This window comes from Leptosomus discolor, chromosome 2, assembly GCF_034619465.1.
Source record: "Leptosomus discolor isolate bLepDis1 chromosome 2, bLepDis1.hap2, whole genome shotgun sequence".
Lineage (NCBI taxonomy): Eukaryota > Metazoa > Chordata > Aves > Leptosomiformes > Leptosomidae > Leptosomus > Leptosomus discolor.
In genome coordinates, this window is record NC_141392.1 from 47581176 (window position 1) to 47595972 (window position 14797).

The 14797-nt window shown below is 41.5% G+C and overlaps 1 protein-coding gene across 1 annotated transcript in view; it reads left to right on the forward strand.

The window, feature by feature from the left end:
* The first annotated feature begins 12213 nt into the window (after positions 1-12213).
* The window catches only part of THBS2 (thrombospondin 2), a 28816-nt gene continuing 26232 nt past the window's right edge, over positions 12214-14797 (forward strand). The window contains exons 1-2 of the mRNA XM_086460406.1: positions 12214-12283; positions 13238-13794. Of these exons, the coding sequence (XP_086316532.1) occupies positions 12214-12283; positions 13238-13794 (627 nt within the window). The remainder of the gene's footprint in view (positions 12284-13237; positions 13795-14797) is intronic.

Genomic DNA, 14797 nt, shown 5'->3' on the forward strand with positions numbered 1-14797 from the left:
AGATTGCACCATTTCCATTTACAGAGTGAAATCCACTCTTTTAGAGGTGGTGTCTAGCTTTAATTTGTAATTCAAGAGGTTGAAATAGTAATTCTAAACAAAGGTCAGGAAGTAACGTTTTTATTAATTACCAAAAACTTGATTTCCAACAAAGAAGCTCAATCTAATTTTGGCATACAAAATGTACACACAACTATTCACGCTCCAAATATTCCACTAATTTACATATACTGGAAATGAATTTGAGAAAATCGTAACAGCAAGAGAGCACCGAGGAATTAATACAGGACACAAAATAGGACTTAGTTGTGATGGTGTGAAAAATAAACAACTTTAAAATATCTAATAACTTTTCACTTAATTTGAAAACACAAATTTTGTTTATTATATTGAAAAAGGCTCCTCATTTCACATAAGAATGTAGTCTCAAGGGAACTCACATGGGTATAACTTATTGAAAGTTATAGCTACAGTTCTTAGTCAAAAAGATTGACGCAGGGAATATGCCTTACTGCCTATTTTCTGTCTGAAGAGAAATGTATTGCAGCTCATCAAGAATGTTTCCTGAAGATCAAATCTGAACAGGACTATAGACTATCTACTAGCTTCTTCTTGTCACAGTAGTGTTATGCGAGCCATACAGAAAACCGAAGTTTTAAACTAAAAGCCCTAAAAAGGAGCTACTCCAAATAGCCATCTTATTTTTCACCTAGTATCCAAAATTCAGTGGCAGAAATATCGCTTGCCGCCCCAAATTGTACAAAGAAATTAAAAAATAACCCCACATAGAAGACTATTTCTAATGAATTACATTTTTACATTTCCATACACTTATTCTCTAGGAACTAGTCACTCTGAAGGTATGTCAAGTTGATTAAAAAACAGAGGCCAAATTACTAGTGGCTTTTGAAGTGGGAGTAAATGGCATTTTAGTATGATTTTGGATGTCTGAAAGAATAAATAAAGATATATAGCCAACTTTATGTATAAAGCACTTTAATTCTGCTGGGACATACAGGGTGGTAGTTTGGTACCTCCCTCTGCCATCATTAAGTACATCAAACTGCCACAGTAATTCTGGCACCCAAAGGAAGGAAGAAGCCAAACAACAGCTAATCTAAGAGAACATTTATATAATTTAACAAAAATATTTATATCAAAGTTACGCTATTTACTTTGGAAGAAAGAAAAACATGATCTCAGTAGTAAGAGAGAACTTAGTAAGAAATTTAGTAGGAAAGCTAGTACAAAAGTATGTTCTCTTCTTTTTTTTTTCTATATGGGTGTTTCTTATCCAAGACCATAGCCTTATTTATACATCAAGTTGCATTTCAGTCAGAGACAAGAATACCTATGTGCACACAGAGCCGTCAACACCTCCTCTTGATGAGTGTAGTAGGCGTATCATAGAATCATAGAATACCAGGTTGGAAGGGACCTCAAAGATCATCTAGTCCAACCTTTCAAAGTAAAAATATAGTTTAAATTATATGGCCCAGCACCCAGTCAAGCTGAGTCTTAAAACTGTCCAACGTAGGGGAAACCACCACTTCCCTTGGGAGATTGTTCCAATGTCTAATTGTCCTCATGGTTAAAAAGTTTCTTCTGGAGTCCAATCAGAATGTCCCCAGGAGTAACTTGTACCCATTACCCCTTGTCTTTTCCATGTGACTCCTTGTAAAAAGGGAATCTCCATCCCCTTGATAGCCACCCTTTATGTACTGGTACATGGTAATAAGGTCTCCCCTAAGTCTTCTTTTCTCAAGGCTGAACAAACCCAGTTTTCTCAGCCTTTCTTCATACGGCAGGTCTTCCAGTCCTCTGTTCATCTTCGTGGCCCTTTTCTGGACCCTTTCCAGCTTGTCCACACCTTTTTTGTATAGCGGGGACCAAAACTGAATGCAGTACTCAAGGTGTGATCTGACCAGCGCTGAGCAGAGCAGGATAATGACTTCTTTATCACTGCTGGTGATGCCCTTGTTGATGCAACCCAGCATCCTGTTGGCTTTCTTTGCTGCTGCGGCACACTGTTCACTCATGTTGAGCTTGTCATTCACCAAGACCCCCAAGTCCCTTTCCACAGGCCTGCCCTCCAGCCAGGTGGATCCCAGTCTGAGCTGTAAACAGTAACAGTAATATAATTAATTAACAGTAACATTAAGATAATTTATTGCATAACCGTACATAATTAAAATTATCTAGATTTTTAGGGTGTCTTCCACTTCAAAATATAAGAACGGCTTCAGGCGTGGCTAATCTATGTAATAAATAGTTCCATGAATGAAGTAAGACGTATTACAGACATGGTAGAAAGAAGTAGATCTTGCCAAACACCAGGAAGATTTTTAACAAAAAAGATTTTTGGGTTTTTTTCCTGGTTTCCTTTCAGATTATAACATATGAATACTGCAATGCTGTATGTTTCAGAATTTTTTCATTATCTCAAGGACAGAAATCTAATTTTCCTTGAGAGCAGGATCAAGAAAATAATGAAATGTTTTTCTGAGCAAAATTTAAACTCTTCTGCTGTCAAGTATATTAAGTTTGTCAGTTATTTTTCCTAGAATATTTTCAACATAGATCCATCATAGATACAAAGCAGTTGTAAACAGAGAATAATAACTATTGTAGTTGTAGTAAAAGTTGTAAGTGAAAGATCTTCACTGTGGGTGGCTGGAGAGTTAGTAACGCAGAGACGTCCTACAAGAGGCTTTTCTCGATACAGCTATGTTCAACAGCCGTATGTACCTGACACAATACACTACAACTGCTGAGGTTTTCAGATTACACAAAAATTTGAGGTGGTCTCCCTCAAGAACACACATGTTAATTCAATGAAATGTGAGAATATAGGAAGTAGTGACTCTAATAAATATTTGTGAAGGGTCATCATACAATAATTAATCGAACAACACAAGCAGCACTATGTTAGGACTATGAAAAAACACGTAAATCTTGGACACAGGTACATAGGCAAATACTGAGTAGAACAGGGAGGATAATTGTATCACTCATTTGACTTGAAAGACATATCCATTTCTGGTGTTCATATTTGAAAAATACCTATTGATTTTGAGAACAAGGGAAAAACAACAGAAAAGGAAAAAAAAAGTAAAAAAGAAAAGAAAAGGAAAAGGAAAAAGGAATAAAAGGTATTGAAAAAGAATGATACTACCTGAGGTGGAAGAAAAGCCAGAACTCCCAGATTCAGACATTTAGCTCAAAATTTACATTACCAAATAATCTCTGTACCAGGACTCTGAAGAAACTGACATAGGAGGTTTCAAACCCAGTTGCAAGTAATTTGAGTGAATTTGTCTCATCTGGGACAGTCTCACAGGAAACGGTGAAAATTAATAAAAACATATGTCATGAAGGAGAAGGGAGAGGAAATCAGATCGTATTAATGAACAAAGAATTGAGAATAAATACTGAAACAAAGAATAAGTGAAGATAGGGATAAAAAATGGATAAAAGAAGGATGGATTTACCAAAGGAAGATCATGGTATCTTTCATGCTAAAATAGACGTTATAGAGAAGCAAAATGCAAAACATCTAATTCTGTAGTTGTTAGCAAAACATTAAGCTCAGTGGCAAATGGAGAAATATTAGTTAAACTGCAGGAAATGAAGAGTGCTACAAGAGCTGGACTTTTGGATGAAGAGTTGGCAGATAAGTAGCTAGTAAGCTGCCTTGAACATGATGCTGTCTGAAGGTTGTTACTGAGCTGGTTCCTAGGTGGTTTCTGGATGAAGTTTGATAAATATGCAAGGGATTAGACTTGAATCCAGATTTTCTGTATTTTTTTAGCAACTGTTGAATGTCACCTTCATTAAGGATTCGGGGGCATAAGAATGAGGAAAAACTGGAAGCACAATTCAAATGAAGTGAAGAATTTCTTGTTTGCTTTTATAGTTTTGAGAAAAATGTATTAAATCCAAATTAAAAGACAAATCAAAGGCATTCTGCTGTATCTGAACAAGGAGTGTCGGATGACAGGATTAACATGTACTATATGATTAACCAAAACAAATAGAAGTAAAGCTACACATTTTTACCCAAGCTGTGTCTGAACCGTCTTTAATCCAGTATAATACAGGTATCTTGCAGAGATATCATAGAGAAGGACACATCTCTGAGCAGTCACATACTTATGCTTACACAAATGCATTAATAGAAAACCATGCAAACCTCACCGACACGTAGGCATCCACCACCAGTGACACCAACACAGGCTCATCCCCAACTCTGCAAAAACATTCACCCAACTGCAAAAATGCCATAACAAATTGCAAAAATGCCACAACGCAAAACATCAAGTTTACTTCTTCTCTTTTCCTTAACGTTGTGAAACATGCAAATTATCACGGAAATTTAAGATGCATTGTGTGGTTAGCCAAGAGAAAAGTAAGACAGTTTCTGGTCAGGAGAGCTTTTCTGGAAGTAGAACGAGCTTTGTTCTTGCGTGGTTTCCTAGAAGTGAATATTCCCAAAACATAAAATAAATAACTAAATAAATGCAAGACAATAATAAATATTAATGTTACTCTTCATTTGATAAATATCAGTCCATCTATGTGGCCCCATTTCCAGCACATCATTGTGAGCATTCATGGAAAGGAACACGAAGCAATGTTAAGAAAATAATGTCACTAGGGAGAAATGCAGTTAATTGCTGTAAGGTAAGTAAACAAGCAAGAGTATTAATATCAGTAAACCATTCATAGGTTGAATTGTATCACTTTTGGTTAGCTTATAATTTTTATTGCCAGAGAACAAGGATAGAAACAGTAAGAGTACGTTTTGTAGGAAGGGGAACAAATCGCAGTTTCCTTGTACTCTTTTGATTGATGTGAAGCCAGTTAGTTCTTGAGTAGAGTGAGACACAGAACTAATTACAAATAAATAAATAAAACATAATAACTTGCAAGAACTGGCAAGTCTGCAACAAATGTGTGTGGAGATACATTGTTTTGTTTCTAGTGTATGCTGTAACAGGTATTTTTCCCATTGCTATAATTTCCCCAGCATTTCATTATATGCCTATACCAAATTGAGTAATCTATGTTTATCATCAGAGCAAATTTATCTCGGTTCATTTTTCCAAGAGTACCAGGGACAGCCACAGTGGAACAAGGAACATAACAGCAAAACCGATTTTCCTCACCTTGGAACTATTTCAGAGGGTTTTTGAAATGGTTTCATTCTGTGTGGATGATGGCTTTCAGAGCCATTTCAGAGCAAAATGATGCTTGTAATCATGATTGCTATACTATAAAAGGCCCCACTGTTAACACATATGCGCAAGTATTTGTTCAGGAAGTGATGGTGTGCTGACTGGCGAGCTGAAATGCTGCCATCTGACTGTTCTGACCATTCACAGCTAAGTAAGATGATTTGGATTTTAAATATTCATCAACAATGAAAGTAATGGCTATATGAGCACCCCCAAGTAATTAATGTGCTAGGAGAAGCTGTGGTCTGTGTGTGGATGTTCTTATGAGGGGAAAAAGAGGCAAAATACGTATTAGAGTAAAAAAAAAAAAGAGGAATTATTTGTTCAGCTTTAATCATCGTAATCATTATCAGGACACAGCTGAATGACGCTCTTTCTCCCAGTTAGAGACCCACAGCCAGCTGTAGTAGTTTCATGAATTGATTTCTTTCATCTCTTCACTTCATCCTGTGGGACCCATGACTCCATCTGTGGGAGTTTTGAACATATGGAGAGATATCAAACCCCCAGACTGTTCTCTGTGGCCTTTCAAATTTTTTGCAATCAATTTCTGTTCTTTTAAGTATGTTTTTTTTCCCAGTTGTGCCTCTTGATATCTTCAGATTCTGTGACTCCCATGTTTCAGGGATGCACTGTACCTGGTGAGACCATACTTTGCTGTCGGCCAGCCACCCTGCTGTACCTATAGAAAAATGGAGGGCAAGGGGAAGGGTGCAGATGCCCAGGCCCTTGCTGGGAGGAAGGAGTGGCAGAGGCACCACCCTCGGGCACGTCTGGACAGGAGAGGGTCTCCCTTCCTATGTTTGCACCTAAAATCCCCTCAGGGTGGGCTCTCCCAGCAGTCAGTGCATGCAGCAGTGGGAATAACCCACATTTCATGGGGCAGTTGTGCGGTAAGGCAAGGACCCAGCATGATTCTGGTGAAACACAACCGTGGGTCTTCTTGCAACAAAAAATTATTTTTAGGCTAAGGTCATTCAGACATTTGCTTTAAATTGTTAAGCCCTCGGTTTGGTACTTTATTTCACCTAAATAAGTGAAAAGAAGGTAGGCCCAAGCCCTCAAATGTAGTTTGGCTCTACCTCCCCCTGAAATGAATGGCATGTGGTCCCCTGAACAACTTTTATAATCCAGCTGGATCGCTGAAGTTATCATTTTAGTTGTATTCACTTGCTCATCAGCTAAAATGACTATCAACTTCAGTATGTTTTACTTCTAAATAAGGATTGAATCCAAACCATCTAAAAGCTTTGAGATTTGGGCTGTCTTTGAACATGTGTAAATACCACAGACCAAATTCCATTTGATGTAGAGAAAGCACAGCGCTGCATATAAAAAAAAAAAAATAAATTATATATTACGGCTTGGATAATAAAGATAGTCTTAGCTGTTTAAAAGTCAGTGCTGTAGTGATGTATTCTTTTCCTGCTATAAGTGAAAATATCAATACCTTTGTGATAGATTGTGAAACTCTGTAACAAAGTTGTAATAAAAGCAGGTCTTTGGATAATAAATCTGTTCTGAATCTAGTAAAAGGGGTTTTTTGGAGCCCAGAGCAACAACGTGGGATTTACTGAGCTTTTTCAGTGCTCATTTGCATTGCATTTGGTAGGGAATGTTCCTTTTTGGAGGCTGAAAATATTTGGCAGCCCTAACACGTTCAGCAGCTCACGTGTGGGGAAAGAATACAAAAATTCTGTAAAATGGTTAAGGACACATTTAACTGTTTGTAGACAGATATTTTTTTTTTTTTTTTTTTTTTTTTGTCGTACGTACTGTAAGGACAGGGAGAAAAAAGTTTTCAGATTAAAGTTTCTGACCATGAATTAGAAGCCTAGGGCTCCACTTACGGCTCCTTCTGTAAGTTTTTGTATGACATGAGTTAAATCATGTAGGAACCCATTTAGCAAAACACTTAAACACGTGCTTAGCTTTAAACTCAAAGTCCTCCTGCTGATACCACTGAACAAGCTTTTGTATATATGCACTTTGGTGAGTAAAGTCAAAGTTTGTAAATGGCTGGTACTGAGATTTCCCTCTTCGACAAGATTATTGTAAAAGTATACCAGCTGGTACTTGTACAGCCCTTGGCCATTTGTTCTGGCAGAATGTGTTAGCATTTGTATCTGGATACATTTTATACCTGGAAATTATTTTAGGAAGGTTGGAAATAAAACACTTCTCCCTCCGAATCAAAGAATGGAAACCTAAGTGCCTGATTATGATGCCCATTTTTTCTGACTACTTATGCAGCAGAACTTAAACTAAAGCATACATAAAGCTTTGTCAAAAATAGCGTTCTCCCTCATCATAGATGAATTCACCGACCCTTGGGTAATCTATTAGAGTATTCAAAATCTGCATTTAGCCAGAGTACTTACAACATGTTGTCTGAGGAACCACACAGGTCTCTCTCCCTGTCACTACAAGCTGAATGGCTGAGTCACACGCTAACCTGAAGTCATCTGTTTCAGTTTTGGAACCCTGATATACTGAATTATAAAAATCAAACTTCACCACAGAAAGAAAAAAACTGAAAAAGTCTTCATGCCTGTGGGACAGTATTTCAGAAAGAATGTTTGTCAGGATCAGGTGAACGTCTAGGACTGCAGGATAAGACCTGAAGGACTCCCATCATATCTGTGCAATTAGATCCATTTCAATTAGTGGGGATGCTTTTATGGGCAAAGAAAAAAAAAAAAAAAAAGTCAATCAGGATTTCACCCAGCAAAACTCATGGAGTTTGTCTTCTGGCACCATGCCACAGTAGCTTCAATTTTATCAGAAAAGCCATTGAAAGAAAATAATTCTAGTATGTATAGCATATTCCCACTTATTTAGTGGGATTCCTTCTAATGTAGGAGAGTTTGTCTTGCCTCAAGCTAAGCTAAGTCTGAATGTTAGTGATAAACTCCTAGGCAAAACCAGGGATTATTTGGTGGAGATCCATCAAATCACAGTTCTTTCTGAGATGGTCCCATACCAGAATCATGCATGTTACCCTTGCATGATGCTCACATGATCCCAGGAAAGTTCCCTAGGGCTGGTGCAGAAGGGGAAAAAAGTAAAACCAAAACAGTAGACTGAAAAAGGCAAAGGGAGGAGCATGAAGAAATGAGAAGTTAAGGACCTGTGCTCATGCCTGATGTGCAAGTCTGAAGCAAAACACAAGGAAAGGCAAAACACTACAGAAAACCCTTAGTATGAGAACTGTTACCTCACTAGCATTTCTAAATGTTAGTAAATCTGACTTTATCATCCCTCTAATTACCATTGCTCACTTTCACCTTGTACTAAAATGCAGGTAGATTGAGAGACGTGAATGTAATTCCAATGTTTGCATGTGTACATTGGCTAGCTGGGGAAAGCAGAGTGCGTATTTCTTCCCGTGAGCCTTTCCGTCAGGAATCTTGGAAAGTAGAGGATGTTTACCTCTTCCAAGGTGGCCCGAGGAAAGTGAGCAGTGAGCCTTTTCATGGTCATGGAAAGAACAGAACCAAATCTGTCTTCTCAAAGGTCATCATCCTATATATAAATCACTCAGCTTGAAACAATATGCTTTCAATCCTTCATTCCTGCAACACCCACAGAGATGGAAAGAAGAGTTTGGTTATGAGGTAGCTGGTTAAAAGCAATCATGATAAAATTTGTCTCTTTACTTTCCACTGTCCTTTTACTGACTTCAAAATTTCCACTGTAAAAAGTGTTCGTATATGAATGTATCAATAGTAAACTGCACCGTCTCAAAGACACCTTCTAGGTCTCTTAAACACGTTGCTGCCCTCTCTTCTCCAACTGTAAACCCAGAGCAGCTTCCTGACGAGAGTTGTGCCAGTGCTCTTCAAGTCTCGTGGAAAACACACCATACAGCTACATATATAGATATAAAGACTATGTCTTAATATAGTGGGGGGAATGAGTAAACTCAGTAGAATTTGAGGTTTTGTGAACTTCATTAGCTATTTTTTTAAATTCTTGAGGTTTCGCAAAACTGAAAACCAAATGTCTTAGGAAGACAAAAAAGCCCTCTCCCTCCTAGCTTGGCTCAGTCCCCTGGACCCTGTGAGAAAGGGGAAGGTTCCTTGGCTCCCGCTACCCTGCAAGGCCAAGGCCAGCCAAGTTGGAAGGAGCTCCCATGGCAAAAGGAAAGGCAGCGATGCTTGCGTTGGCTTTTTCTGCTCTTGTGACAGACTGAGCCTTCTGAAGTCTTCTGAGTTCTAAAACATCAACACCTTTTTCTACTGGAATTTCAAATTGTGATGAGCAAAGTTGATGCCTTCCTACGCTGTTTTTTCTTTACCTTTTTTAATCTTCTTTATTTTTTCTTTTATCTTTTCTTTATCTTGTTTCATTAACATTTGTAGTATTTATCCACCTACCCACAAATAAACACACCTACTGTTTATTTGACAGCGCTCCATTTCTTGGATTCTGCAGGCAGCTCAGCCAAATCCATGCCTCTTTGCATCAGCTACAGGATCCTTCCACAGATATTCCGCAACTCCAGTTCAGGCCTCAGCAGCAAGGATCCTGGTCTTCTCACTTGACTTCTGAAACGTTTACAGACATCAGGGCAGGTTCTGAGGACCCATCACAGGGATCCATTCTCCTGCTCCACATGGAGCATGGTGCCTGCAGCCGTGCTGGCTGCTCCTTGTCATGGTGACCCACTAGTCCAAGGGTTGGAACTGGAGTCCTTGCTTGTGGAGATACTTTCCAGTTCTCCCAACAAGGCTGGGAGCAGCCTAAGAATGAGATTTCTCACGTGCTGCTTTCGTGAGCCCGAGGGAAGGCTCCCTCCCTGAGGAGGAGCCTGCCTAAGCAAGCCAACTGTGCCTTCCTAGAGATCAAAGTGCTTCCTACGGAGAAACGGAGGGGCCGAGGTGCTGGGCTCCCTTGAGAAGCTGCTGATTGACCTCCAGTTAGCACTTTACAAGCGATGGGGGTGGGGGTGGGAGTGTGTGGGGGGGGTGGGTCTGTCAAGGTGACGGGGGCAAGTCTTGCCTTTGGGCTGCTATGTAATTTAAAAATAAAAAAGACGAAAATGTGAGAATTCAGTCCTCGGGAAAGCTGAGTTTTGCCGAGCGGCGGCAGGAGCACCAAGCCCTCAGCCGGTGAGGCGTCGCGAAGCGCCGGGCCGGAGGGGCCGAGGACGCGCTCCCCGCCCGCGGGTCCCGGGCTCGGGAGGCCCCGGCGGCGGGTCCCGGCCGCGCTCGCGTACCCGCCGCCGGGGCCTGGCGCCGCCTCCCGGGGGCTCTGCCTCGCCGGCGACCGGCCGCGCTCGTCGCTCCGCGAAACCAGGAGCACACAGCGCGCTCGGCCGCCTCTCCCCGCCCCTCCACGCCGCTTTCCCCTCCCCTTGGGGAGGCCCCGACCTCCCGGCCCGCCTCCCGCACCGCCCCCGCACAGCCCGCGGAGGGCGGCCGGGTGGTCGCGGGGCGGTGCAGGGGAGGGCCCGGCCCGGAATGGCCTCGCAGGTAGGCGAGCGCCGGCCGCCCGGTGGGGAGGGGGCGGCGGGAGGGTTATGTCACCGACGCGGAGGGGCGAGCCGGGGGCGCGCCCCGGCGCCGCTGATTGACAACGGGGCCCGGCCCGCAGCCCATAAAGGCGGCGGCGCGGGGCGCGGGGCCGCGGAGGGACTTGCGACGGCGGCAGGGCATCGCGCTCCGCTCCCCACCGGCCTCGCCCCGGCAGAGCCTCAGCGCGCCGTCGGCTCCCCCCATGCCAGGTGAGGCGCAAGGCGGGAAGGCGCCGTGCCCCGCCGAGAAGCCACCTTCGGGGGGGCGGCTGACGGGGGAGGCGGCGGGGGCTGCTGCGGCGGCTGCTGCGGCCGCCCGCCTCCCGCCCGGACGGAGCTCGCCGTGGGCAGCAGTAGCAGCAGGGTGCCCCCCCGCCGCACTGCCGTCGCCCGCGGGTACTTGGGGTGAAAGATGGAGGGAGCTGCCCCGGGGAGGGCTCGCCGGAGGCGGTGTGCGGCACCTGCCCGCTGCCGTGCCCGCCGTGCCGACGAGGGCTGCGCCGGGGCCGCCCGGGCAGGGTCCCACGGGGGAGGCGCTGGGTTTGGGAGGTGAGAGAGGCTTCCTGGCGTTTGCCGGTAATGGGCTGTCGCGGTGATACCTCGGGGTGACAGATAATAAGAGGTCCCTGTAGGAAAAAGACAGTAAAAGGCGGCATCCCTGGGTCCTCACAAAAATCTGTGAATTTAGCAGTGTTGAAGTGATATGGCTGTGTCCAGAGAAATGAATGTCTTCACGTTCCAGTGAATGCCATCTGCTCCATTCATTGTGAGTGCAAACACATATGGAGATGCAATTATGTGGCTTATAACTGCATCGGGCTTCAGGGCAAAAATGGCATCACGTTAAAAGTCACTTTATCCAGCTACGGCTGGGTACAGAGGATTGTAAGAATGGGTAAATGTGTGTGTTTATATATATGTGTGTGTATATATATATATATACAGGAAAGAGAGATGAGTTTGTGTGATGGCACTGGAAAAGGTACTGAAAAGTACCCCTAGTACTCAGAAGCAACATCTAGTGAGATCTCATTATCCTACAAGGAATTTCAGCTAAACATTTTCCTCCAAAGTAAAGATGCAGCTACTCATATGCTGTATCTCATGTAGTGTCATGTGGTCACTATGCCAGCTACTGAAATATTGTGGAGAAAACAATAGCGTATGTTTTCTGTATGTGTTTCCTTTTTTATTATTAAGGACATTTACATAAAAAGGAGCTTTCCATCTAGGATTCCTCTTCTCTTCACTTGGTATCATGCTTTACTTCTGGCATCAAGAATAACCCTAGAATAAGTATTACAAGTATCAGACAAGATAGAAATTTTGATTTTATATGTTTAGTTGCTTATAATGCAGGTTCTGTTTATGGCATTTCATAAGGTAAATTAAAATGTTTGTAGTTGATAAATATTATTTCCATGATACTTACTACTTTTTGGCTTATTCATAGGAGTTATGCTGCGCAGGAGTGGGTGGTTGTGGCTTGCTGTCTTCATAACCCTGTGGGTTTCCTCAAATGCTCAGGGTAAGTTCTGACACTTCTTAACTAGATGTAGACTAACTCCCAAAGCTAAAAGTTGGTGTAATACATTGGCTTACCTAAGCTACAGTGGGCAAAGTAATCATATATGATTTTTTTAGAAGTGCCTGGAATAGTCGTTGCTGGCAGTATTTTTGGTAGATACATCTTACTACAGCTAAATGAAGATTACCCAATAAATATAAAAAAATTGCTTTCTTTAGAAATTATTGATCAAGATGTATATAATCTCAGAAATGAATGCTGTTATACTTTTCTTTGCAGTGGAAATAGATGATGAGGGTAACATAAACAGAATCAGTGTGTGAGGTACCATTTTATAAAGATGGAGGTAGAGAAATAGACCTCTACAGACCAAATATAAGTAGAATGTAAATTGGCGTAGTGCCAGACCCTCATTTACATCTCACTCCTTGGCCTGAATCTTTAAAAAGCAAATCTCTTGCTTCCTGTTGTCATGTGGCCACATGGATTCTCATAATTTGATTTTTATTAGCTGATAGTCAAAATATAGAAATTGGCTCAATTTCCTTATCTGTTCATATATATTAAAATATTTAATGAGTACATTGTTACATGTATCCATGCTTAAGCATATACATGACATACAGCATGTGTGTGTGTATATATATATGCACACACAAGTGTGTATTATATAGTGCTGCAACATATGCAGCCATATGTTTTTATTATATAATTAAACATATTTATACCTACCCACGTAGGAAAGAGTTGTTATGTAAATAAAAATGCCAAGTGGAAAATATGATTCACTTGCATGCTAGTAAGAACAGTTCTGTTTGTGGAAGTAGGAAAGTACTGGGTTTACTCTGCTGATCCTTAAATCTGTCATAATTGCAGTGACCAAGTGTAGTGTGCAGAGTTGTTTCTTGTAAAACTGTTTGTAGATACATTGTCACACACTGTTAACTTTTTCAGATGGTGACAAGGAAGAGGAGACTACCTTTGATTTACTTCAAATCAGTAACATAAACCGAAAGACAGTTGGAGCAAAATTGTTTCGTGGTCCAGACCCCACTATCCCAGCGTATCGTTTCATTCGGTTTGATCATATACCTCCATGTAAACCAGAGAAATTAAAAAAGATTGTCAAACTCATACGGCAGAATGAGGGCTTTATACTTTCAGCCACCCTGAGACAGGACAGGCAATCTAGAGGCACTATCCTTGCTTTAGAGGGTCCTGGCATCAGTGAGAGGCAGTTTGAGATCATTTCCAATGGCCGGGCCAACACCCTGGACCTTATTTATTGGGTGGATGGCTTCCAGAACGTGATTTCCCTGGAAGATGTGGACCTTGCCGACTCACAGTGGAAGAATCTCACCGTGCAAATAACAGGGGAGAACTACAACCTCTATGTTGGCTGTGACCTTATTGACAGCTTCATCCTGGAGGAGCCTTTCTATGAGCAGCTGAAAGCAGAGAACAGCAGAATGTATGTGGCGAAAGGGTCCATTCGGGAGAATCATTTCAGGGTAGGTAACCTGGAGAAGCTCACCTCTCTGGTGAGGTAAGAAAGTAACTGCAAGTAGTTTGAGAAGATGCAATAGGCACAGTTTTGTTCTCCCAGCGCCTCTTGATTTGATGGGGTCACAAGAGTTCTGAAGCAGAATTTCTCCAGAGCATGTTCTTGTTCATTGTTGGATCTGTGTTGTGTGACTTTGAGGTTCCTGAAAGCGAAGGACTGGTAAAGCAAAGTCTAGGTCCAGGAAAAGTCCACAAAAGCAGTTTATGGTCTTTCCTATGCAACCATCCACTTTCTTTTTGAGATGTAAGACTTCTAAACATGTTGCATTTTTGTGGTCATATGTAGAATTCTTTGGAAATTTCTTTAAGAACTATTTTTCCATTGAAATAATTGCAATATATCTGTTCAAGTTTTAAGACCCTGTCAATATCTTTAAATTTTATTTGAAAGAGGAAGGAAAAAAAATTTTTTTTAATGGAGCTGAAGCATGTGGTGTTGGTCCATCTCCTAACAGAATACCTCGAGGTGTTTAAGAGAAGCGTAGATGTTGTACTTAGGGATATGGTTTAGTGGTGTTGATAGAGCTAGGACAAAGGTTGGACTCAATGATTTTGTAGGTCTCTTCCAAACAAAAATGTTCTATGATTCTATGATCTTGGTTTGCCATTTTGAATAACCTTTCATTTCAATCTATACCCCAAAAAAAAAAAAAGTTTTCATCAGTCCTGTAAATGAGATCTTAATTTTTTCTTTTTGTGGAAAACTTTAGTGTCTTTTGTTTTAAAATGAAGCAATTAAAAACTTTCTGGTTTTCCTATAAAATGAAAATTACCTCCTGCCTCATGTAGTGATGCGATCTGGCCCAAGTGCTTTAAGGATGGCTTCTTTTCACACACAGCTGAGATCAAAATTGAACTCATGGCTTCAAAAATTCAAAAAAGCCTTCTTTCTCATCCTGTTTGTTGCGCCATCTAGTTGTCAGTCAGAGCGTGACATGCTGGAGTGTAGTT